The 26,145-nt window shown below is 47.7% G+C and overlaps 3 protein-coding genes across 3 annotated transcripts; all 3 read right to left on the bottom strand.

Moving 5' to 3' along the window:
* Positions 1-5,162: 5,162 nt before the first annotated feature.
* Positions 5,163-9,395, bottom strand: LOC135829228 (uncharacterized protein K02A2.6-like). Its single transcript, XM_065341633.1, has one exon. It carries the CDS (start codon positions 9,393-9,395, stop codon positions 5,163-5,165), a length of 4,233 nt encoding a protein of 1,410 aa, XP_065197705.1.
* Positions 9,396-10,082: 687 nt separating this feature from the next.
* Positions 10,083-17,000, bottom strand: LOC135829450 (adhesion G-protein coupled receptor G2-like). The gene is made up of 8 exons (XM_065341854.1): positions 16,845-17,000; positions 16,413-16,669; positions 15,760-15,835; positions 15,301-15,410; positions 14,657-14,790; positions 13,953-14,218; positions 12,069-12,138; positions 10,083-11,767 (listed from the first exon to the last, which is right to left on the bottom strand). Exons 1-8 carry the CDS (start codon positions 16,966-16,968, stop codon positions 10,984-10,986), a joined length of 1,821 nt encoding a protein of 606 aa, XP_065197926.1. The 5' UTR covers positions 16,969-17,000; the 3' UTR covers positions 10,083-10,983.
* Positions 17,001-17,544: 544 nt separating this feature from the next.
* LOC135829227 (uncharacterized) lies at positions 17,545-25,458 on the bottom strand. Its single transcript, XM_065341632.1, has 5 exons — positions 25,415-25,458; positions 24,645-24,838; positions 19,260-19,507; positions 18,796-18,975; positions 17,545-17,628 (listed from the first exon to the last, which is right to left on the bottom strand). Exons 1-5 carry the CDS (start codon positions 25,456-25,458, stop codon positions 17,545-17,547), a joined length of 750 nt encoding a protein of 249 aa, XP_065197704.1.
* Between the last annotated feature and the right edge of the window lie 687 nt (positions 25,459-26,145).

Below are 26,145 nucleotides of genomic sequence, written 5' to 3'. Positions count from 1 at the left end.
CCCGTGCCGTGTGGGGTCGTTCGTTCCTGACGCTTTAGAGAACCAGAGGGTTTACAACATTTGGCGACCACGCCAGGATACGAAGCGAGCATGGCACAGGAACTATGGATCATTGAAGCCAGCTTTATCGCCAACGGAATTCGGTATGGATTTGAAGGCGATAGGTTGAGAGAATACGTGGAGAAGAGGCTCCGACAGAGCGAGGAGTTTGAAGAGCGCGGTGCTAGACGGCAAGAGTGTGCGCTCCGCACAGAGTTTAACAAAAAGCTCAAGAAGATGGCCGAGCGCATCGCCGTCAGTACATATTATGAGGAAGCAAAGCGAGATTTGCTTGCCTCGCCCGGAAGGACGCCGGACAAGGCGTGTAAGACTTTGCTTACAGACAAGCAGCGGTCAGAAGAGTACTTGAAGCTGGTGGGAGGATCAGATCCAAGGCCCAGTGCGTCGGTACAGAGCATGGCGACATCGGTCGGAGACGCTCAGAAGCAGCTGGAGTCTCGGCCGAACGACGTAGAGGCACAATACGTAGAGGCGCAAGACGTAGAGGCGCAAGACGTAGAAGCGCAAGACGTAGAAGCGCAAGACGTAGAAGCGCAAGATGTAGAGGCGCAAGACGTAGAAGCACAAGACCTAGAGGCGCAAGGCGTAGAAGCCAAGGAAATGAGAAGGGCGATACTGGTTAGCACGGAAAAAGTGAGCGGCGAGACTGTGTGGAACATGGAAATTAGATGTATGTTTTCCGGTCCAGCGTCCGCCCCACGAGGCAGTGGCCCAGTAACGGTGTCATGTGTGACAGCCAAGATATGCAAGCTTATCCGTTGTGTGTTGTCTGGTCCATCGTCCGCCCCATGTCGAAGTGGATCGGTGACAGTGTCTTGTGCAACAGCCCACAGCGGCAAGCTTCGCGAAATCAAGTTGGCCGAAGTGGTGGGCATTAGTGATATTCTACCATGGCCACCACCGCAGCAGAAGATGACGCGTAGTAAGCCCCAAATCGTTTGACTTGTGAGTTGTTGTACGGCGGTGAGAAGCCCTTTGGTGGGGAGAATGTTGTGAAACGACAAGTTCTCGAGAGTGAAAGGCCTTCTCGCTTGTGACATTGTGTTCGTTTCAATGCAGCTGTATCCCGACTCCGCCGTACCGCTGATGTTTACGACGTGGCATACGCTACAGGCGCTATGTGCGGTTTGCTGTGCGCGCTGTAGTTGTATGTTGTATGTGTATGCTTTTCTCATATACGCTGTCATTTTCACGCTATAACTACCTGGTGGTTTTAGTGTTAGTTATTCAGTTGTTCATTCATTCATTCATTTGTTCATTATTATTAGTCGATGGAAGTGAAATATACTGTTGAGAATAAATAGTTGTCCTCGTGCCGTGTGGGGTCGTTCGTTCCTGACACTTTAGAGAACCAGAGGGTTCACAACACCCAGGATATGCCTGAAAAAAATAGGAGAATTGAAAAATTTATAACATCCCTATGCTTTTTTGCCGTCATCAAGGCGGTACACGGTGTCGTATTACCCTAGATTGTACCTGTCCCGTACCTATCCCGTACCGTACCGTACCATCAAAGACGGCTGGCCACAATTCATATTCAAATAGGGTATTCAAATGCAAGATCAGAACGTGAAGCAACTTCGAAGAATTAGTATGTATGCGAAGTGTATCGGGGGATGCATGCAGGGCGCGCGATAGTGCGGGTTCGAATCCCAGGTTATGTCTTAAAAAAGGTATTTTTTAAAGAATTTATAACATCCCTATGCTTTTTTTGTCTAGGTCATCAAGGCAAAAAAGCATAGCGTAGGGCCCTGAGCTTCCAAGCTCTCTCGTTGGAATTTTTCGCAAATTATTAGAAGGCGCATGCTGGAGATGGGCCTTTTAATAATGTTCTCATTTTCTTTTCTATTTGTGATTGGTGTAGCCCAGAGACTGTTTGAAGAGTGTCGTGAAGATGTATGGGTATAGTGGATGGCTACAGTGAAGTATTCGTACTGCGAGAAATGTGGACCTGTTTTAAAACAGTCATAAAGACCGGGTTTTGCAAGAGCATTTCAAACTTCTATCTACTAGCGGTGTTTATGTACTAACCGGACTCGTTATAATGTAGGAGAACCTTAACTGCGAAAGGCTGGCTATGTGAGCGGTCGGGCAAAGTATGTTCAAAACCGTGTTAGTAAACTCTCCCCAGTAACTCACCCAGTAAAATGAGGGTCAGAACCGGGTCTAGCACACATGCCGTTCAGAAGGTTGCGAGACTGGGGCTCATCCAACCGTGGATCGTTGATGATTGTAGTAAGGAACACGGTTGTCCATCACCTTGTAATATGCTGCCGAACTAAAAACGTGTTACTGCAATACAAGGTTATACACTACTACGGTACTGTTTGGCTAGGATTTCACCAACCACATCATACTGATTCCTACACTTTGATTTAGCTGATGTAGAGACTGTTGAACAAAGGGGGTGCCCATACCTACCCAAAAATCTGATTTCTTGCAGAATTTTCTCTAGCCATGTCTGTTGACAAAGTGCGTTGACCTGGTTGTAGAGTAAAAGTTTGAGGGTTCTTCAAATGAAATTTCAGAATATATTTCCAACTACATGTATAGTAAAACCTGTGACTACCGACCACCCCTTGGTGCCAGCAAAAGCGGTCTTTAGTAGCAGGTGGTCTTTAGTCAGAGGTTTGCACCGTGCGACCATATATGGATCCTAATATAATATGATATGTATATCAAAATGCAGCTAATACAATTCCCCAGGACTTGCGCAATGCCATTCCTAATTCAGGTCAAACACTTGGAGAGAAAGATGGAGAGATGGAGAGAGACAGAAAGAAAGAGAGAAGATTAATTTGCAGACATCAAATTCAGCTGCTACTTCTGAAGCCAGGAGTCAAACGTTCCCTGTGAAAGTTTCGTTTTGCGCGGGGCTTCAAATTTTATCATGCGATCAATCGTACCGATTATCCTTGTTGTGACTTCTCGATTGTTTGAATGCGACCCTTCAGCATCAGGACCTCGCGGTGCTGCTTTGTTTCTGGACTCCTTGACGCCATCGTCGATTCGTTTGTATGACTGGGGTGACAGAGCCGCTCAGTTTCTCCTCCGAGTACGGAGTAGTAACATCGAGCAGAGAGCACTTTCGATGCGCTCTCCAAGATGTTTCCTATCATGTTTATTCTTGACAGCACTTGAAATTCTGACAGGTGTAGTGCAGTCCACACGGACTCCACAGTCAAAATGGCCTGCGTTCATTTGTTCAGCTGTAGTACCGAAAGATTGCTTTCAGGACCATGGAAAATCAGCAAAATTTCAAGAAGGAGCTTCGAGCAACATTTGATTTCCTACATCGCGGTCGCTAGTTACGGGTCAAAAATCGTCTTTGGGACAAGAAAAGGCGGTCGCTGGTCGCGTTCAGCAGGTAGTCGCTAGTCACAGTGAAATTTTGAATGTGAGACCATCCGTGCCTGGCCAAGTGGTCGGTAGTACCAGGCTGGTCGCTAGTCACGGTGGTCTTTAGTTACAGGTTGTACTGTACTAGGTTTTGGGAGTCAGCAGAGCATTCTTACTTGAGCGAACATTGAAGGGAAAGAAGAATCGAAAGTTAGGGCAGCGGTCCTGTTTCTCAAATAACAAAACGTTTCCTGTCACGTGCGTAAGAAGTCGCAAACAGTCTCTAAGACTGTTTTCCGTGTACCTTTCCCAAGAGTTCGACAGCTCCACCGACTCTAAATTCTATCAAAAAATATCCCCCTATACACAATGCAGAAAAATCTATTTTCAGCTTCTTGTTCGAGTGTTTTTTAAATTTATCTGAGCCTACCTAAACATGTAAGTGAGCAGTTGAGGTAGGTTCTGAGAAGTCAAAAACATTTTGGAATTGCCCAATAGCTGGTGAACTGAAATTTAGATTAGATTTTAGACCGTCCAAATTTGACAGCCGGGAAACCTTTTGAACTTGAAAACGCATATCGCTATTTTTACAGATAAATTCGTTTTGTAGTTCATGCTGCATGAGCATGCGAGGGGTGAAAATAGTTGAGAATACACACAGCGACAAATAGGTATAATGTCTTTGCGTCGTTGCCAGCAGCCCAGGACAATGCCCAGGGCAATGAAGCAGAAGTCTTGCACACACAGCTGGAAAAATCATGTTCCTCATCCTTACCTTCTTTCTCCCGGTGGCAGCCGAATTTCAGCGCGGTGCTTTCATTCCTAATTGAAGCTCTTCCGTTACTACTAAATTAGTGCACTGCAAAGTCTCACAAACCTAGGACACGTCTTCCAATCACTGCGCCCTGTTGTTCCCTTCGTGAGGAGCCAGTGGCCGAAGAACTACATTTCAGCAACGGCACTGAAGTAGGCTACCTACAAAAATTATAATTTCTATTTTCTTCTACATGTACATGAAAGGCGGCACAGCACAAGATTCGTGATCCTACTCTGACAGGCGCTGGCGAGAAATAACTAGTTACTAGTAGTTACGCTCGGTTGATGGCATGGAAAGGGCGGACGGATGTGTGAAGCAACGGCGTTGAACGCGTGGGGGTTTGCATGCTGAGAAGCGACCATGACGTGATGCACACGGCATTTCACCGTCTACACATGAACAGTCTGGGTCGTTTCGCTATCTTGCACCAACATTCAGGTGCAACCTTCCTCAAAATGGGGGGGGGGGGGGAGTGAGAACGATTATATTTCAGGAGTGATACTACGAGTAGATCTACTAGTATATCATGTCATTTGTGTCATTTTGTGGATCTTGTTTCACAGTAACTGTGATAAACGTATTGGTTTATTCTAATAAATACTTTGTAGTAGTCTCCATCGAGGAGCGAGTGGAAAAGAACAACAAAACAAAGAACAGCACAACGGAATCAGCATGCTCAATGTGTAGTCATGCGTGCATGCCAAATACCAATGCATGACGTAAGCTAACGTAAACTGCGTACAGTAAGACAGATGCACGCGGGTGGTTGCATATAGGATAGCGTACATAATAATACAACACGCCCTTCCGAGATCATAATGGGTGAACAAGCCAGACTATGATCTAAACATAATAACTATGAAGATACAAAAAAAAAACATGAACAAGAGGCAAGGCAACGAGAACAGTCACAGTGTAGCACAGACTACAGAAGAAGAAAAACTAATCAAACATATGACTGTCCTTGGTGTGCAGAAATGTGCAAACGGTCAGGTTGACGGCGGTTACGGGTGCTGCGACGGGGTGCAACAACAGGCTCAGTAGGTGCGGGAACAGCAGGTTCAGACGCACTATCAGTAGAAACGCGATCAGGTAGCAATGGGACATAAGGCCGTAGGAAGCGACGATTTCGCCAAAACACACGACCACTACGTAGCTTGACGTAATAGTCTCGATGGGTACCAATGGCAACAACGATGCCTCGACCTGTCCACCGTTTGGTGCGCGGATCTTGCAGATCTACGTGCATGCCAATAGTGAGCTTAGACAACGTGCGCGGCTGAGACGAATCTGGATCCGGGACAGGTGGAGAATCAGAACTCTCTATACTGGTAGCACGCTGTTTCCACTCCGGGGCAAACGACGAGTGATGCGCCAGCACGAATGATGAGAGCGAACGACCGAATAGCAGCTGGGCAGGACTGGGTCCAGACGGATGTGGGGTATTACGCCATTCCAACAGACCACGCTGGAAGGCATCGGTGTCCAGGTCGCCATTACTAGTGGTTTTCGCAATCAGGTACTTCATGGACTTCACCGCGGACTCGGCATGGCCATTTGATTGCGGGAAGTGCGGGGTTGATGTGATGTGCTTCATCTGCCAACGGTCGCAGAACTCAGTGAAGCGTCGCGACGCATACTGGGGACCACCATCGGTTGAGATTGCACTGGGAACGCCAACATCTGTAAACCAGCGACGAAGTTGACGAACCACGTCAGAAGATGTGGCTGTGCGGCCTATCTTTGCAACACACGGCCAACCGGTGAGTCGATCGACCAACACAAGGTATTCCCAACCTTGGCAATGGAAGAGGTCAGAGCTGACACTCTCGAACGGCATTGACGGTTGACGGTCACTCTGCAGCGGTTCTCTCGGCAAAGATGGCTGGAACTCACGACAGGGCTGACACGCACGGACAAGGCGGTCAAGCTCAGAGTTCAAACCAGGCCAGTACACTAGTTGACGCGCACGACGCTTGGTGCGGTCAATTCCTTGGTGTGCAGCGTGTAGATCTTGCAGCACAGATGCACGTAGAGCAGCAGGTACTACGATGCGATTGCCCTTCAGTACGACGGCGGAGTCGACAGATAGGTGTTCGCGTCCATTCCAATAGGGCTGCAGATGCCGTGGAAGGTCGGAACAGGAGCGTGGGAAGCCGGTGAGTACCATCTGCAGGAGATCTTGATACTCAGAGTCCGAGGCGCACGCATCTTGGAGCTTCGCATAGCGTAATGCTGACATCGAACCAGAGTCATCAGCACGGAGGCACGCACGAATAGCAGAACCAGATGGCAGGTCGTCTTCTCCAAGCAGGTCAGATGCTTGTGGGTCGGAGACGGGTGCTCGAGACAGAGCGTCGGCGGCATAATGCAGCTTTCCTTGTCTCCAGGAAGCATGAAATTGGTACGGCCGAAGCTTCAGCAAGAGACGCTGCAAACGAGGATTCTCGACCTGATCCAGGCTATACGTGTTGAAGATCGGAATCAGGGGCTGGTGGTCTACGATGAGGTCGAATCTGCTGCCGGCAAGGTACAGGTGGCACTTGCGCACAGCCCAGACCACAGCAAGACATTCAAGCTCAATCATAGCGTAGCGGCTTTCAGTGTCGGTGATAAAGCGGCTACCACACTGGACGAGGCGCCAGCCAGACGGGTGCAGTTGGAACAGTGCATAGCCGAGACCTTTCGTGCGGGATGCATCTGTTTCCAGACGTGTTTCCAGACCAGGTTGGTAATACGCCAGAATGGGGGGTTCGACCAGAGCATTCTTCACACGGTTGAACGCATCGGTGTGTGGCGTTTCCCACTGGAAAACAGCAGACGTCTTCAGCAGACCACGAAGCGGTGTCGCCAGCTCGGCGATAGCAGGTGTAAACTCAGCAAGCTGATTTACGAGGCCCACGAACGATCGGAGGTCGGTCCGATTCGTCGGGGTGGAGAAGTCGCGGATAGCGGAGAGCTTAGCGTCATCGACAGTCCAACCGTCAGCATTCAGGATGTAGCCGCAGAACTCGATCTCGGTAGCAGCGAACACAAACTTCTTCGCGCTAAGGGTTACGCCGTGCTCGCGCGCACACAACAATACGCGCCGGACGCGTGCCACATGGTCACCAAGGTCATCATCATAGACGAGACAGTCATCGACGACCTTTTTGAAATTGGTGATGTTGTCGAATGCCGTGCTCATACGGCGGTTATACTCGTCTCCGGCCGAGATGAGGCCCTGCGGATTGCGCAAGTACTGATACCGGCCCCATGGAGTGATAAACGTTGTCAATGGCCGCGCTGCTTCGCTGAGTGGCACTTGCCAGTAGCCATGGCGAGCATCGAGCTTCGTAAAGAAGCGACCGCTGACACTGGTGACGACATCACGAGGTGGCTGTGTCGGATGCGTGGGAAGTTGGATCTGATCGTTCAGCTTCTTGAAGTCCACCGTTAGACGCTTCTCAGTGGTGCCCTTCTTGTCGACTATAACAATAGGGTGGCACCAGTCGCGGGGTTCAGAGACAGGCTCAATGATGCCATCCTTCACCATGTTGTCAAGCTGTTCCTTAATCTGGTCCCGAAACGCATAGGGCACTGGTCTAGCGTGATGAACACAGGAAGGTGTAGCGTCTGGTTCGAGCTGAATGTCCATTGACGGACCAGACATGGGCTTCAGACTGTCAGAGTCGAACACGTCAGAAAACTCCTCCAGCAGCTCAGTGCGAATCTGGTCGGCGGTGGGCTCAGGTGCTGGTTTGCGCTCAACTCGGCAAACAGAAGGCCAGTTGGGCGGCAGCAATCCGAGCGCACACAGGGATGTCCGGGAGAGCAAGGCATCCGACAGCTCGGAGTACACGTGTATGGTGGTGCGGTAAGTCTTGGAGCCTAGCCCAAGACTGGAACTGATCTGGCCAACGGATACGAGAGGCTGACCGTTCACACCGGTGACAACGTCTGGGTCCTCCGCCAGGTTTTCTGGGAATCCACCCAGAAGGTCAAGATGACGAAGACCAATGGCGTCGACATCACTGCCGGTGTCCGGTATCCAGTTAATGGCTGCACCTGTCTCCTCCGTGTTGAGCGTAGTCGTCACAGACACGGTGCCTTGTTGCCCGGATGATGCTTGCTGGAGCTTCAGCTGGCCGATCTTGGAACCACGTGGCTGCTTGGATTTCTTCGGGCACATTTTTTCAAAATGTCCAGTGGCTTTGCAGCCGTTACAAGTTTTGCCAGCAGCGGGGCAGGCAGACTTGGTATGCGTAGAGCGGCCACACTGGGGACATTTCTTGGGTGATGAATAAGCAGACTGGGGTGCTGCCTTAGAGGTGGCGTCCGGCGCCGGCTTGTCACCAAAGCGTTTCTGACGCTGGTACTGTGACCTACGGGCGGCGTTGATCGATGCTGACGGCAGAATACCATCCCCAGTTTGCTTTGCTGCTTCCTCAGCACGGCAAATCTTTGCGGCGTTAGCTAGTGTCAGGGATTGTTCGGCTAACAATTTGTGCCGAGTGTCGTCATCGTGCACACCCACAACAATCCGGTCACGGAGGATCTCCTCGTGTGCTTGCACCAGCATCTTGGGGCAACTGCTGCACATGCGGGCAGAGCATGCGGAACAGACTTGCAAGTCGGCGAAGTCGCAGGCAGCAAAGGACTCCTTTAAGCCGGTGTAAAAAGCATCAAAGGTTTCACCACGTTGCTGGCGTCGGTTATAGAAGTCTATCCGATCCAGCAACGGGTTACGTTGCCGACGGATATATTTTTTGACAGCACAGATTATGTCCGAGGCATCGGCATTAGTGGCCACGGCGATGATCCCCTCGCGCAAATAACGCTTTATGTCTTCATCTAGTGCCTGGCGTAGAGCACTCACTCGTGTGAGTCGGTCCTGAACGGACAGTTTCTGGCATCTCGCGTAATCCTCCCAAGCCTCCTCCCATGCGTTGAGGTCCGCGAGCGTGGCAGAGGAAAGCAGGATGGGCCGTTCCACCGAGATTTGTTTCGTCGTGGGCTGCGATGTGGATGTATTGCCACTATTGGAGCTACTCAACAGGGCAGTCAGGCGTGCCTCGCGGTCCGCTGCGGCTGTCATCTGTGCCTGCATGAAGGTCAACAGAGCCTGAACATCAGGGCTGACAGGTAAGTTTGGCGTGGCTGCTGCGCCAGGGACAGCATCACTACCAGAGTCGGACATTACGAATCGAAACAAATTTACAGCACTCGCACGAGGTTCACACCACTGAAACGACGGGCCGGGATTGTCAGGTCAAAACGGGTGATCTGACCTACCGCCTACAATACTACTACGACAGGTAAGAAAATAGTTCACTGCGCCATGTGATAAACGTATTGGTTTATTCTAATAAATACTTTGTAGTAGTCTCCATCGAGGAGCGAGTGGAAAAGAACAACAAAACAAAGAACAGCACAACGGAATCAGCATGCTCAATGTGTAGTCATGCGTGCATGCCAAATACCAATGCATGACGTAAGCTAACGTAAACTGCGTACAATAAGACAGATGCACGCGGGTGGTTGCATATAGGATAGCGTACATAATAATACAACAGTAACAACACGTGTGACTAAGAACAGTGGTTTGAGCAGAGTTGCCACCCACCCGGTATGGGCATGCCATAGAGGTGCAGACATCATGACATTGTCTCTTCTGCTTTCCAAGAAAATCTACCTACTACTGAATTTGGATATACTGTACATGTATACTGTGCAGATTTTATTTCCGACTATATTTCTTTAGAAATTTAAGTTGAAGTGGTTTGGCCATGTTACGAGACATGACGTTTTCTCCAAGCCCTTCCTGCAAGGACCAACTCCTGGATCTCGACCGAGAGGAAGGCCCGCGACATCATGGATTTCTAACATTAAAAGTTGGACGGGTATTCCCTTGCATGCTCTCTCTCATGCAGCACACGATAGAGTTGGATTCAGAGACATCATTCACAATTCTCTCGCTGATTGATGCCTCTACGATCACCTTGTGATTATGAGTTATACATACATACATACATACTGTGCAAAGAACAAAGTCCTCACTTCGCTATTCTATCAAAATATGGGAATCAGATTTGCCTGGGTAAGGTATGCACGATTGATGTACACATGTTTATCAGTTGCATTATGTTTTGTTATTATTACAAGCCTAAAGAGGGGTAAATGGACTGAAGGATGCACAATGAGAGTGCATAAAGTTCTGACAAGGTCGTGGTCGAAAACCATAATTATAGATAGGAAAAATTAGGAAAACCCCAGACACAGAAAATATTTTACTTCTACTATATTTTTTTAGATATCAACAAGAACAAGAGCAACAATTTAATGATCATCATAGCCTAGGAGCTGTGGCATCATGCAAGACCACAGCCAGAACGCAGGAAAGCAAGTGTCTATGGTGAAGTAAAATAGAGATAACTAATGTTCGCTCATAGAAAAGAAGACGTTTCCTGGGGGCTATTTGTGGGCAGTAAGCCTTGAAACGAAAATAGGCCATTCAACATTTCTGTGTGGTATAGTTGTGCTCCTTGGAATCCAACCCGATGGAAACGCTTGCACCTTGGATAAGTATCCTTTAATTTTATCCGAACACAAGTGTACGTCCAGGTGCATTTGTACCACTGCCAGGGCAGGAAGCTCCGTGGAAATCTGGTGCGCCAGTTATGCACTGTTGGAAGTCTGGTCGGATGTCACCCACCATGTTTGGAGCAAATTGATCAAGCCCCACCACAGGTACCAGGACATCTTTGGTAGTGGCCAAATCTGAGGGTCTACATTTCCGTGGATGCTCCGTATGACTCTTCCTCCTGGATAGGCTTGGACGAGGGCATGAACAGAGGTAAGGTGGTATCTTCATTAGGCAAACTGAAGCTTTCGTTCACCCTGATGTGGCTAGTACTGGTGAGATCAGAGATGGGGATAGTAGACGATGATGGCCACCCGTGAGCAGAGGACGTGAGAGTGTTGGAGAGACCCGCTGGAACACAAGATTCCCTGCTAGCACGTCTGAATTTGCTGGTACCGGACAAGTAATTGTCTGGCTCGCCCAGAGAATCACGCCGGTATGTGCTTCGACGGTACATGGAGCGGGGTCTCTCCAGCGTGTCTTCCCCATGGCTGGACAATCGGCGCAGGCTGATTCGGCTGAATCTGAAGGAGCTCGACATTGTGTCGCGTGCAGAGCGCGATCGCCGCGAGCTGTGATCGCTCCATTCCTTGCGCACATCCTGTGACGTGATGGTGTGCACGACGATGAAGACACCCTGCATCGTGTTCAGTCCGGCGAAGATGTATTGCAAAGATATGTGATCAATGAGAGCAGTCAGCACTCCGGTCACCCATGTCAGGCCGAGCAACAATGATAGGGAAACACTGATACGCAGCAGGTTGACTTTCCGGGGGGCGGTTTGCTTCTTTCGAGTTGTCCTGACGGCCCCTGCTCGAGTCTTCAGGGACTTTACCACTAGGAAGAGAACGCTTATGTTGTAGACGAGTGTTAGACACATAGGCGTAATGAATGCTCCGTAGAAGGCGGCGTCACTCGATATCCAGCAACTGCAGGTGTAAAAAGACGTGAGGTAAGGCAAAGCTCATTGCTTTGAACTCATGATTGTACAGTTCAGTCTACACGGGAACATGGGGCAAATGAAGTCTGAACACAAAGACATAATAACCTAAAGGAAATCAGGAGACCAGATATCGGTGTTTCTCATGTGACTAGGGCCAAGGAATTTGGTGCCCACAATCTAGGAACGTCTGTCGGCACAGTTGTACTTTGCCATTTATCTTCGCTAAATTAGTCAATCGTGCATTCATGTACTTGTATGCAACAATTACTTCTTCTTGATCTACGTACTAGTGTTTGCTCCCATATGCCGTCATTCCCGTCGCTGATGCTGTTGCAACAACGATGATGATGGGGAGAACTGTGTAAGAGAGAGAAAAACGGAGAGTGTCAACAAAACAATCACCATGAACTTTGCCAGGCCTACAGCTAACTGTAAGTGTTACTTGCGTGCACTTTGAACAGGGTCGATTTCATTCTCCCGTGGAATCATGCCTGCACTTCAAGGTAGTAAAGTTGTATTTTTACACAGACATCTTCAAATCCTTTGTTTTCAGAAATGTCATGGTGTGATTGCAGCTAATAATTCCACCGAGATATTGCCTTAATCATACCGTAGATGTGTTCACATGCGTGTTTCATGACTGTGTTGGATCATAATTATACACTGCTTTAATATGGAGCCTGTAATCAACGCATTATCTCTATTACAAGCTGCAGGCTTATATGTTTTCAACCAATCCGGATCCTAGGCTTATATTAGAGACTGGGCTTCTGCTAGAGACTGGGCTTCTGCTAGAAACTGGATTTTTAATGTTTCTACCAAAATTATGGTGCATGTACAATGTCTATTTTAAATCACCTTTACCAGCAATAAAAAGGTTTTTCTCAGGAGGTGCCGTAGTAGTGTGTAACATACTTCTTACTGTGACTGCAGTTTTTTTACTTCCTGGTAGACTGAGTTTTCTCTTTTTAATCTTGGTTATCACGGACTTGCACCACAGCATGTGTTATAAAGTGTCACTCTACTGTGTGACATAAAACATTATGGACATTAGGCCGCATTCACACTACTTGAGGAAGTGCGTTACAGACCATTTTTCAGGCCATTCTCCTTGGCAACCTAGGTATTTTGGCGCGAAAGTATAAAAGTTACCTGAAAGGTTTCTGTAACTCCGGTACCCCTGTACAAGGCAATTTTTTCTTTCAAGGAGAAGTCGACAGCAAAAAAACTGTATTTTGCTTCCACTGGTTCCAGAGTATTTTTCAAAATGCCGAAGGTTCTGTTCGCGGACGATCTGGAGTGTCGGCTCTTTGAGCTCTGGGACGAATACCAGGGAACGAAAAGTGGCACTATGGTGAAGCGATCTGTCGCAGAGTGTCAGATCGCATCCAAACTCAATGATTACGTCCAGCACCTCGGCATCAAGGCTGTCGTGTTCACGGCGGCGAGTGTGCACATCAAGGTAGATAATTTGAAAACGAAGGCCCGCGATCACTACAAGAGATAGAAGAAAAAAAGAAGGAGAAATGGCAAGGGCTGCGGCAACTCTCCGCAGACCTCTGTCACGGGCATGGTGATCCATGTCAGCAAAGAAGGATTTCCTTGCAATATCACCACGGCAAATTGAGAACGATCAACGAAAATTTGATGTGTGTTCAGATTGGCAGAAAATGTGGAGTTGAAATATTATGACACACTCGTCAGGGCGAACGTAAAAAGTGCATCACATGACGCGCATCGCATATCGTGTGTGAACAGATTTTTTTTCAAGTCGCCTTTGACATACTTTTGCAGGCAGTTGCTTTTGCGTGGTGTGAATGCGGTCTTATCCATGCAGTGCGCCGTCATAAGCCCTGCGCTTGTATTGGAGACTGCGCGTGCATACCTTCGAAGCGCTCTTAGAGTGCGCTTATAATAGAGACTGGACTTCTACAGGAGACTGCACTTGTAATAGAGATGATACGTTATACATAATCCCATGCTAGGATCCAGCAAGGATTTCAATCACGGAAATTTTCGTAATCCAGTCATCCTTCAGGCTGTTTGTATAGCCTGCGCTACAAGCACTGGTGTTTCACTCAATTTAAAGAATATTCTGAGATGTCGTTCACCTACATTCTGCAGATACGACAAAATCACAGATTGAGCGGACCTGAGCACTGGAATATTACCGAACACTGCGCTTATCAGCCTTCTCAGCAGCGTTTCTGTGTTGCCACCAATGACTGTCACGAGTTGCGTGTAAAGTAGAGTAGCATCAGCTGACATCCACATGAACACCATAAGTAGGAGGACGTGCAGTGAGAGACCCACACCCTGGCAGAGTAGTCTATGGTGTGCTGCTGGAGCTAGGGCCGCTACAAACAAGACTAGTACTGCGAGTAGTGTACAGCTGAGTCCTAGTATCAGCTTCTGATGACCACGTGACCGGAGTCTCCTGTTGAACAAGAGTAAAAAGACATGACAATCAATTTGAATGTACATACATGCTTACATGTAATCCTATTGCCAAGATAAAGACGGATATTATGTAGTGGAAGTACAACAAAACAAGGACAATCGAGGCTTTTTGCTGCTACTAGTGGAAGTGCATGTACATCTTTCCGATCACTATACATGAGGGTATCGATATAGGGAAGATAAACAAAGTGTTGTTGTTGCCGTTGCTTGGCGTTTATTACGTTAGCGATCAACAGACAGCACTCCAATATTCCTGTACGTGTACCAACTACACAACACTGGTATATGATCGCTCATACTTAGATCAATATTGCAATCATAATTCTAACGCTTTGGAATTCACGATATAATTGCAGCTACAGTACCAGGGAAGGAAGGAAATACTCTCAGTGGATCTGACGGGAATGACTCTTACCTGACTGAAGCAATGATGAAAACTGTGGCAAGTAGACCTGCCATTGATAGAGCACTGCCTATGTAGGATACAATGCTGATGCCCAGCGTGGCGTCAGAATCCATTCCGGGATGCGACTCCAGGGCTTTTCGTGACTACAAAGTTACGCCATGCGTAAGACAATAGAGAGTAACAAGGGAAGAATAAGAAAAGAGAAATGCGTGGGTTACATTGAAGTGCTACAAAGTCGTTTTGACAATCTGTCTGGACTTTCATTTAAAGACCAATTAGATTAAGAATCAAAAGAATCCAGATGCAAATTATCCCAAGGACATTGTAAACCCTTAATTCTTCAATCTGTGATCTGAGTATGACGTGCACTGTTGAGACACTTTTCCATTTTACCAGGTACCTAAATTTCAAACTGTGGCTATTATAATTTTTTTGTAATCCAGAGGTATAACATACTATAAGGACAATTAGCATCAACTTAACTGTCCTTGTTTCTGCAGATCACAGTATTAAACTTACGTTGAAAAGTGCCACTTCCAGGTATTGAGCACTAAGTTATCAATGTTATCAATAATATTTGTCTGTGCAGAAAATTCTTGAAGTTAATAGCTCTCAGTTTTTCAGCGAGTGCGAACCTTATTGCATAAGCTTACCACGAGGATTGCAAAGCTAGTCAAGTGCTTGCACTGACATACAGCTCTGTCACTGGTTGACACATTCAAAAGCTCACATCCCTCGCCATTCCAGCCACCCTCGCCAAAAGCTGTGTAACAGTGAAAAGAAGAAGAGCAGACAGGGCAAGGAATCAGAATTAACATTATGCCTTGTGGACCAGCATACAATTCAACCTAAATCTATCTTGTTCATGTAAGAAGAAGGGCCGATGCTTCCTGAAGCTTCATCTCTGAGAGGATGACGGGTGGACACATCCATTCCCAGTAAAATAACAAAACTGGTTCGGATGTGCAGCGCTATGGGAATGGATGTGTCTACCTTAATTCCTTTCTTCGTGAAAGCAAGTGATCAAGTGGAAATGTTTGCAATAGATGATTCCTGAGCTGTGTCAACTATCGAAAACATTCAGAAACTGTGGTTATCAACACCGAACTTACATATGGTGTAATCCCAGAACACACACTCCATATTGGTCTCCCAGGCTGGGCCTATCCCGTCTTGATTTGTCTGCCCCTGGAGAAATGTAGCATGTAGTAAATTTTGGCACTGGCGGTGATAATCACAAATCACGAATTCTGATACTGTCATGGCTTCACTTCCTATTAACTTCCTGCGCGCATGTACTCATTAACCTCTACATGAATGCATGTATCTGTTTCAACCCCTCCTTCTAAACAATACCCGCGCGTGTACATACACACACATACACGCACATAGGATGTACAGCCACATATTGTCTCTTGTAGCAATGGTAGAGGGCACTATTAAAATGAAGCGTGGCAAGAATAGCACCAGATAACTGCAAAATCAACCATATGAGGAACCCTGTGAATTGACCCCGAATGCACACCTGTTCTTCACTACCCAGAGTGTAAACACACCCACCCACCCACACACACACACACACACACACACACACATACGCATACACAAACACAATCATGTACACATTCACATACACACAATGCATGGAACGACGTGCATAAACACGCACAAATGGATCAATGGCATCAAAATAAATTATGCATGGCCATTTGTAATTACAAGAGGCAATTGAAAAGTGATGCAGCATATTAAATACTGTACTCACTTGTAAAATCTTGAATGAAATCACGACCGGGACACTCAGATTTACGACAGGGGATACCCCCACCTGAGCTGATATGATCATGGATCCAACGAACTTATCCGTAGATAAGTTGCTATCCTGAAAAAGGCTAGCAGTACGGTAGACAATGAACCGAGTCGAGCGTGACGAGCACGATGTCGCACTTGTATTGCTGTGTTGCTGATCTCTCAAACCCAAAGCTTCACTCGGGATGTCAAATGCTATTACTGCCTGGCTCTCTGATTTCAGGAAAAGACGCAAGAGAAGAAATAAGTTACAACACTAGAACTGAAGTGGGTTTAATATGAGGGGAGCTTTGCCGGTTGCTTTCATTTTGTTATGTTCGTTCTATAGCTTCTATTGTATGATCACAGATCAAGAGTGTAGGATGAAGACTGTTTGCATTTAACTCACCGGCTGCTGTTTCCTCTGACCTTCCGCTGCTAAGGTTTGTTGCTCCGTTGTGCTCTCGCATCCGAAACTCTTGCGGCCCACTGCGTTGCGGACAAGTTACGAGATATCCAACGTTTTCAGCCATGCGCTGCACGGCCTCCCCTTCTTTGACGTGAAGCGACGTCACCAGTTTCTCCATCGATTTTGTGACCCTGAAAGTACAAACAAATTATTCTTTCAATCAGAACATGCTGACTTCAAGATTTTTAATCCTAAATTGAAAAGATTTATGTGAACGTCTCCTGATGGCTACCATGATTATGGTGATATTGCATAGAGAGATATGGTTGGAGAAAGAGAAAGAGAGAGAGAGGGAGAGAGAGAGAGAGAAACGAGAGAGAGAGACATCGAGAGAGAGGGAGACAGAGAGGGAGACAGAGAGAGAGACAGAGCGAGAGACAGAGATACAGAGATAGAGAGAGCCAGAGGGAGGTAGAGAGACACAGAGAGACACAGAGAGATAGATAGATAGATAGAGAGATAGACAGACAGACAGACAGACAGACAGACAGACAGACAGACAGACAGACAGACAGACAGACAGACAGACAGACAGACAGACAGACAGACAGACAGACAGACAGACAGACAGACAGACAGACAGACAGACAGACAGAGACAGGGAGACACGGAGAGAGAAGCAATATTAGCACAACATTCACTACCTTGATGCAGGCAGCGGCTTGATTATCGCATGCCTCACACTGAGGATATTGTCGGCAGTCTCCAGAACACAAAGTGCTACCTGTGCAACGCATTACACGATACACACCCTGTGATCTTTGGGACGTGGGAATAATGAATTGCTCAGGAACGTGTGATGGAAGCTTACACCAAGCAAATCTGTACTGTATAATAAGGGAAAAGACCACGGACAAGTTATCCTATAATGCCCACTAACACCAGAAGTTACTTAACCAGTAACCAGTAACTTGTAGTTCCTTGGTAATTGTCTTTATTATAAATTCATCATTGACTCTCTAACGCAGTCAAATCTGTACTGTACAGAGCAGGGAATTAGTGTGTGCAAATCACAATTTTGCATCTTATCTCGACTGCAGTGCGTGCCACACAGTCACTCGTCATACGAGGATCTAGTCCTGATTTCAAGCTTTAGCATCCACTATCCAGTTAGACTGTGGCATAAGCTGAGCATGGTGGACCTACCCAAAAGCTCAGCAGCATCAATTTGTGACGACAACATCATGATCATTATCACTGCAGTAGCCAGATTTGTTTTCGTTCTATGTTTTTTGGCGTTAACATCCTTCATCTTGGCAAATTGTGTTTGTCGTGTATGTAAAAGAGGCTTATCATCACATCACTGCAGTAGCCCATGATCTGTACTGGAGATTGTGACTGCTGCATGTGCTACACATGAGTTATATGTGTTGCTTGCAATTATCATGCACAGTCATCTAGTGCCTTGCTATGCCATCGCATGACACTCCATCCATGTACGGCTTACCTGCACATGACACGCGTTCATGATCAACCAACCTATGTGGTCTAGCTTGTCATCGTATTGTACGTATCCGGTTCTGGATCCTTCTATCTTCTTCTACTGCTTCTAGCACCTTCCGTCCAGTTCTGATAATCTGGAGTGATTTGCATTTCTTTGTTCTTGTTGTTTATGTTCCCAAGAAGTGAAGTCAAAATAGAATGCTCTCGCATGTTGGGTGGGTGTGCTCGAAATAAGTAACAAAGTTCAAGGATTGAACTTTACAGTAACCTAAATATTTTATCATGCCCCTGCACTCCCTTGTTAATATATTGACTTCCTTGTAATTTTGCTGTACCCTTTCTTCTGAGGTTCGAAAAAACGTTCATCCCATCAGGACAATGAGAAACTGTGGGAAACACATTGAGTAATGAATAACATCGCTGTCCTTTCTTTTCATTTCAATGTTACCTGTCGTTCTACTGTCTCGTTGAGATCTGGATCGAAATAAACCACTGATATCAGATTTTCAAGTGTAATGGCTGCCACGTCTATGTCATCTGTGGACAAGATTGAGGTGTTCTTGGTGATGTTGGACAACGCTTCTGCAGTAGCGATCAGCATCTCAGGTTCTTCAGTGGTGAGTTTCACCTAGGTCAGAATAACGAGATAGCAGTGAAGGGGAGAGGTTGGGAAAGGTACTTCAAGTACAAAATTATCGAGGGATAATGCCATGTATGGAAAAAGAAAGATACACCATATTACGTAATACACACACTGAACACGCTCATGAAAAGTCACGCTATTATGCCTCCAACTGCAATACTCTTGCAGCACAAATCTCTTTGGCCTCTCGGTAGCCATTCATATAACGTTCTGCTTCCTGCTTCAGGCAGTATACAAATACGTGAGTACTTCAACACAAGTGAGTTCACCTTGTAAAGCTTTAGCAGCTGCTCCGTGATGGGTGATGGGCAGGCTGAAGTATCAGGATCACTCCAGGTGGGAATGGTCAATACTGCCCGGTCATAGCTAGCAGATGCCACGCAGTCACGTGTTGCGTATCCAAGCTGGCGATCATCCAGCACCACGGGACATGGTAAGATAACTGAATCCGCTGCGAAACTCTCCGGCCACGTGAACAGTCCTTGGAAATCAACAGTCGTGTCCTCTGGGCACGTATCTGTTGAATGGAGTGAATACAGAAGACACATCGCAACTGGCTAAGCAGTCACTGTTTTCAAAGTACAGTAAAACCTGGTTTAAGCGACCACCCCGAGGTGCCAGGAAAAGCGGTCGTTAAAGCCAGGTGGTCTTTAGAACCAGGTCCTACGGTGTCTGTGTAGAACTATCGGTGCATGGAAAAACGTTCGTTAAGAGCAGGTGGTCGCTAAAACGAGAGGCCACTTACACTGTAGTGTGGCAACGGGATCACCCACTTCGAGGCCAGTTTGCGTTTTTTGGGCTCCGGTAGAAATGGCCGTTTAGGTCCGTAGTTCACAGTATACTGATAGTAAAGCATAAGCAGACGGCATGGAGGCAGGGTCTGACCCTGCAAATGTTGCAACGACGGGTGACCAGAGCTTGGACGCATGGAGAGGTGTTGCACCCGCCCACCTGAAGAGCTGTACTGCTTCTTTCCCAGCATTGAAACAAGTAAGCATTCATGACTATTTAGAAGCTCTAGAGGGTCACAGATATGAGGATATTGTATCCATTCAACTGCTAAGCACAGGCAGATGCCACATCACGCTCAGCTGCCAAGAATCAATCAGAAAACTATCCCTTGAAGGTTTCTCCGTTCGAGGACAACAAATTGTCCCTGCGCCATTGGTAAATCCACACATTCAGTTGCACATGCACGACATTCCTGTCTGGATTTCAGATCCCGCAGTCATTGCAGCATTATCTTCTTACGGTACGGTAGTAGGCACAGTTCGACATGGCCGCCTGAAGTTGAAGTCTGGCAAATTTGTCGCCACTGGGGTCAGATTCGCCACTTTTATGCTGACACCTGGCGTGGCCATTCCATCGTATGTCAGTACAACAGGCAGTACAAGATTCAGAGTTCACTACGAAGATCAAAAACCCACGTGCCGCATCTGCGACTCCCCTGCTCACTTGGCCAGTGCATGCCCAGTCCGAAAACAACGGATGCCTTCAGCGCACACCAGGCGATGGGAGACCCCCTCACCTGACGTACTATCGGAGTTGTGTAAATCCAACGCTGAGGCACCGGTCTTGAAAGACTCTCAGCTAGCGAGTACTTCTAGCTCTGCGAGTATGTCCATTGCCACGGAGCCCGGCAAGGCTTCTTCGAAATCCACCGACAACAACTCTCAGACTGAACAACACGATGATAACCCTACTAGTCAGAAGCCTTGTTTGACACAATCCCTTCCAGTTGCTGAGCATGGGACTGTCGAACCTGCCAGTCAGCCGGCCGAACAGTGCTTGGACAAATGCGCTTCTGACCAAGCCTATTCACAACCTGAGGAACCTGTTCACCAATCGGAGGATAAGTCCCTGTCTGCCTCCCAGGACCTTCGAGTCAACAAACTCCTGAGTGATGCCGCTGACCACGATTGGATGAAGGAGTTTGTAGAAGTGCCTCCCCTACGTCGTGGAAAACGCCATGAGTCATCGCCAACCAGTAAATCCACAGAACCTTGCGTGGCAGCTCAGGGAAAGAAGGGAAAGCGGGGAAAAGAGAATGTTTCTGGATCTCGCTTCAGCAACCTTTCTGTAGAAGCATGAAAACCGTAAGAACTGTTAGAACTATAATGTCTTATTAGTAATGATAGATCATCACAACACAATTTCTTTAGCTGTATCTTTTTTAAATGTATGTAGTCAATACCGTTAAATGTTCACTCAGACTCCTTTGTACCAATGCATTTAGCTTAGGAAACAAGCTAGCTGAGTTCCAGCACACACTGCACCAGCATAATCCCGACATAGCAGTAGTGACGGAAACAAAGTTTTCCTCTGAAACCGTCCCACCATCCGACTCCACATTCCCTGGCTACACCACCTTCCGGCTGGATCGAACAGCACGCGGTGGCGGAGTGGCGGTATGGATCAGATCTACACTCCCAGCCATGGTAATTGATGAGTTATTTTCTTCACATCACGAACTCATTTGGCTATCCATTCAATTGTCCCCTGGACAAAAGATAGTCTTGGGCGCTGCTTACAGGCCAGGTTCGACGGGGCCCAGTGACCTTACGCTCATGAACCATCTTGATGACATCCTTCCCTCTGCTCGTGCACTTGGTGCCAACCTCATACTCGCCGGTGATTTTAATGTGCATAACCGCAATTAGCTCCATAGCTCGAAGACCACACCTGCGGGGGAAGCCCTCGAAGACACATGCACAGCCCACTTTCTCACGCAGCACGTTCAGAGTCCTACTCGCGGGGATAACACACTCGACTTGGTGATGTCCACATTCAACTCTCCAGTGACCACGCAGATAATGTCCCCTACTGGTCGATCTGACCACGCTGTAATTCTTTCGGACTTCACAGGTGATCTTCCTACCCATGAAGCGGCGGTGCAACGAACTGTCTGGCGCTATAAAAAGGCAGACTGGAACCGCCTCCGATCCTTTTTCCGCCAGGTTGATTGGTCAACCGTCATTACTGCCAACCCAGAAACTTCGTGTGAGCACGTTACTGCCACAATCATGAAAGCCGTTTCCCAGTTCGTTCCGTCCAAGACACTGACAGTGAAGTCAACGGATCCGAAATGGTGCACACCTGAGTGTGCAGCCACCATGAAGGAGAAGGACAAACGCTGGCGCACTTGGAGAAAGCACCCTCACGATTTTGCACTGAAACATGAGTTTACCCGTTCCGTAAACAATGCTATCGCAGTCCTCGCTACATCTAGAGTTTCCAAAGAGAACAGCCTCAGACATAGCTTGTCGAATGGGTCCTTGAAGGAGAAGGAATGGTGGACGAAGCTAAAGTGCGCTTGTGGCGAGGGTCGGAACACTGACATTCCCCTGCTCGTTGATAGTGAAGGTTGCGAGAGGGCCACAAGCTATGAGAAATCGGAGGCTTTCGCACGTTTCTTTTCCCACAAGTGCAGTGTGCAAGGCCGCGACCTAACCACGTTGGACTTACCGGACACGGCATTCGCTGACGCACCTGCACTAACGACAGTCCACTTTCGCCCCGATGCAGTCCACCGGCATTTAGCTCGCCTGGATGCCTCAAAGGCGACTGGACCCGACGGTATTTCCGCTCGTGTTTTGAAGGAATGCGCTAGAGAACTTGCCAAGCTACTGTGTCGGCTCTTTGCTCTTTGCTTCCAGCACGGAGTCCAGCCACAAATGTGGAAGACTGCCAGCGTGGTTCCAATCCACAAGCGATCTTCACGATCCGCCCTAAGGAATTATCGTCCAGTTTCACTGCTGAGCATAATCTCTAAGATCATGGAGAGCGTTATCAATCGTCAGCTCATGAATCACCTTGAGCGTTACAAACTCCTGACGCCCCACCAGTTCGGGTTTCGTCGCCGCCTCGGGACCTCAGATGCGCTACAGGCTCTACACCACGCCTGGATCACAGCCGTCGGACGAGGCGGTGCAGCACGTATTCTAGCCGTGGATATTGCCGGAGCATTCGACCGTGTGTCCCATGCTGGCCTCCTCCACAAAGTCCGCCATCTTGGCATTGGTGGCCCCCTGCATACCTGGCTCTCTTCCTACCTAGGTGGACGGTCCATTCAATGCTTGGTGGGCGGCCAAACCTCATCGCTGTATACCATATCAGCAGGAGTTCCCCAAGGGAGCATACTCGGCCCTACACTCTTCCTGATTTACGTGAACGACGCCTCAGAGACCCTGTCACCCGGAGCCCACCTGGAGGCGCATGCCGACGATACTACCTTGTATAGCCTGATATCCCTCGACACATCCCCAGCCGACGCAGCATTGAGCCTCCAGACTTCTGTGGATCGCTTGCATCAGTGGGGCCGCAGATGGCGCATCTCCTTCGAACCGTCGAAGTCCCAAGCCATGACCGCCACTCTCCGCAGAACCCCCATCAATTTGCCTCGCATTGTCTTCGGCGGCACTCCTGTCCTTGAGGAGAAGGCTCTCTCTTTACTTGGAGTGACCTTTGACTCGAAGCTGTCATTCAGCACTCATCTCCGGAAGGTTGCCACTCGAGCCAAACAACGCCTGGGCTTCCTGCGCCGTGCAGCGCACATTCTCTCTCCAGCCGGCCGCACCACAGTATACAAGGCATTTGTTCGAACAGTTATGGAGTATGCCCCCCTCATCTGGATAGGTGCTCCGCCCAGCTACCTGCAACGCCTGGATCATATCCAACGCTGTGCTCTGCGAATCATCGGTCCAGGTGCACTATTACCTAGCCTGGCCATCCGTCGTACTGTTGCCTCGCTTGCCTGCCTATACAAGCTGCATTACCTGCCTGGCCCTCCGCAGCTACTCTCTGTTTTGCCACCGCGCCATTTCCCCTCATCCAGCCCCAGAACTCGCAGCGAGCATGTTAGCGTCATTGGCCATGATCACCAGCTCCAACACCAGCTGCTTGCATCTGTCCCGCTGGCATTAAAGCGCTCGTTCCCACACTGCAGTATCAGTGACTGGAACTCCCTCCCCGCCGCTCTTCTGTCCCAGCCTCCCCACAGCAAGGGAATACAAGCATTCAAAACTAATGTTTATCGCCATCTGCGAAGCACAAACTGGCTCTGGGCAGTCGACTCGCTATGATGATGCTCTCGTCGTTCTCCTCTATCCCTATCTATGCACCACAACTGGCTCAGACAACCGACTCACCATGATCAGCCATGATGATGCTCATCTCAGTAACAGCCCTTGTAATTTGTTAATAGTCTCACAGTTTCTCCCGCACACTCGCTGGTGTTAACCCTGCAGGCCTTCCTTTCTTTTCATTTTGCTGACTCGTACAGCTCTATCTTTTGTTTTTGGTGCGTGTTTTTGGTGCGTGTTTTTGGCCGTGATGCCGAGACCTCAGGTCGGCAGAGCCATCAATGCCCCACCATCACTGCTGCGTCTCGCGTCAGCCCCTGCTCAATAGTTGTCACGTTCGTCCTAGTCTCAGTATCATTGTCTTTCTTATTATTTTCGAGCTGGGAATGTGAACATAATTATTAAAAAAAAAAAAAAAACAGGTTTTACTGTATTATGCTTTATGGTATAATAAGCGCCCTCCAGTTCTTGGGGATAATCAGCTGAAAACCATTTTCAGAACTTCTTTCCATCAAACACTGGGGCATCAACAACACACTTCAGACTGTAAGAAAGAAGGCAATGATTGCTCACCATAACTGAGGATTCGCATTGTGTCTGTTTCCAGCATGAGGGGATAGCTTTTACCAGCTCCTACCCTTTCCAGTAGATACGTTTTAATACCCTGAGCTAGAGTGCTGTTTTGGATACTGGGCAGGGTTAGCTGTGCAGGCAGAATAATGTTGCTCGTCGCAGTCAGGGCTGTGCTTGATGGCGATGTTCCATAGCTACATAGAACATTTACATGGGAGAAGACGATTATCAGACACATTTTGTTTGTCCGACAATTGTGTAATTGTGGAACACTGAATTAAAAAATGCATGTATCTGGCATTTTACAGCAGAAATGCATAAATGGAGAGCCGCAACCCCCCCCCCCCCCTTCACCACAATCCTGGAGACATCACTGGTTCGCACATATAAATATTCTCGTCTGTTGTGTCTAACATGACGGCCAGTATTGTACACTATGTGTTCCGATAGCTGCAACCCTTATCAAGATAGTGTTGAGAGTGTATGAGCAGAGCATGTTCGATATGATCCCGGATTTGACTTCGACTTTCTTTATAGCCTTGGACATCGTGTAGGCAATCAGGCTCAATAGGTTGGTCGAAGACCATGATTGTAAAACAAGAGGTATCAGATTGAAATCGTGCTTGGAAGCGGAAGAATGCTTTCCAGCCATGCTGCGACTCACAGTAAATTGGGAACTCGTGGCCTGGCACGAGGAAAACATGGATGTGGCAATTGGGATTTCGGCCTTTGACGGCTCTGGTTGGTGGATCTGATCTATCCTCTCCAACCGTTTAGGAGCCCCATCTGACGCCTGATCATGGGGCGGTGGCATCCTACGGAAATCGAAAAGTGGTTCTTGATCCGCCCTGTACGCGAACCTGTACAATTGTTTTTCTTGGGCATCATGCCGAATTTCCGCAGTTTTGTTTCAGTGCCCTCCAAATACGATAGTCTGATCTTACATAATGTGTGGCATCTGTGGATGAAACGGCAACTCAATCTTACCGAATTCTTACAATCTTGTTCTCGATCTGGACCTCAACTCCAAACAAAGATTTAAGCTACATATGCAGGACAAGAATATGCAGCATGAAAATGAACGATTCGATAATCGTGCCAAGAAAAAGGAAAGCCTGGAGAGTCCGGACACTAAGAGTGCATGAAAGAGGGATCAAATGCACTGCTAAATCAGAATTCTTTGGGGGATTACTGTGATAGCCCTTTTCAGGTCTAGACATCATGAATTAAATCGTGAAAATACTTCAAAATAGTATGACCAGCTAACCAGAACGGTTCGGTGTAAATCCCAAAGTGTCCAAGCGTCCTGCAAGTATATGATTTCAATGCGTTTAAAATTCATAAGAGAGGTGGAAAGGCGAAATAAATAACGTTCATTTACCGTCTTTGTCACAAGGTCCCTTGCTTCCTGATCACTATCCACAGTCGACAGTGACGAGCTGGTGTAACTTGAAGATATCTCAAAATGACTAGACTCTGCAAACAAAAACGGTCACAAAAT

This window comes from Sycon ciliatum, chromosome 13, assembly GCF_964019385.1.
Source record: "Sycon ciliatum chromosome 13, ocSycCili1.1, whole genome shotgun sequence".
NCBI lineage: Eukaryota > Metazoa > Porifera > Calcarea > Leucosolenida > Sycettidae > Sycon > Sycon ciliatum.
Note: the sequence above shows the minus strand (reverse complement) of the source record. Positions and strands in the feature narration are given on the sequence as shown.

Coding starts and splice junctions, on each gene's coding strand:
- LOC135829227 (XM_065341632.1), bottom strand. CDS start 25,458: ATGCCACCGCCCCATGATCAGGCGTCAGATGGGGCTCCTAAACG. Junction 24,839..25,414: donor TCAGATGGGGCTCCTAAACG/GTTGGAGAGGAT, acceptor TGTTCTATGTAG/CTATGGAACATCGCCATCAA. Junction 19,508..24,644: donor AATGCGAATCCTCAGTTATG/GTGAGCAATCAT, acceptor TCCATTCAACAG/ATACGTGCCCAGAGGACACG.
- LOC135829450 (XM_065341854.1), bottom strand. CDS start 16,968: ATGGCTGAAAACGTTGGATATCTCGTAACTTGTCCGCAACGCAGTGGG. Junction 12,139..13,952: donor GCTGATAAGCGCAGTGTTCG/GTAATATTCCAG, acceptor TCTCTTACACAG/TTCTCCCCATCATCATCGTT. Junction 11,768..12,068: donor GCATATGGGAGCAAACACTA/GTACGTAGATCA, acceptor TTACACCTGCAG/TTGCTGGATATCGAGTGACG.
- LOC135829228 (XM_065341633.1), bottom strand. CDS start 9,395: ATGTCCGACTCTGGTAGTGATGCTGTCCCTGGCGCAGCAGCCACGCCA.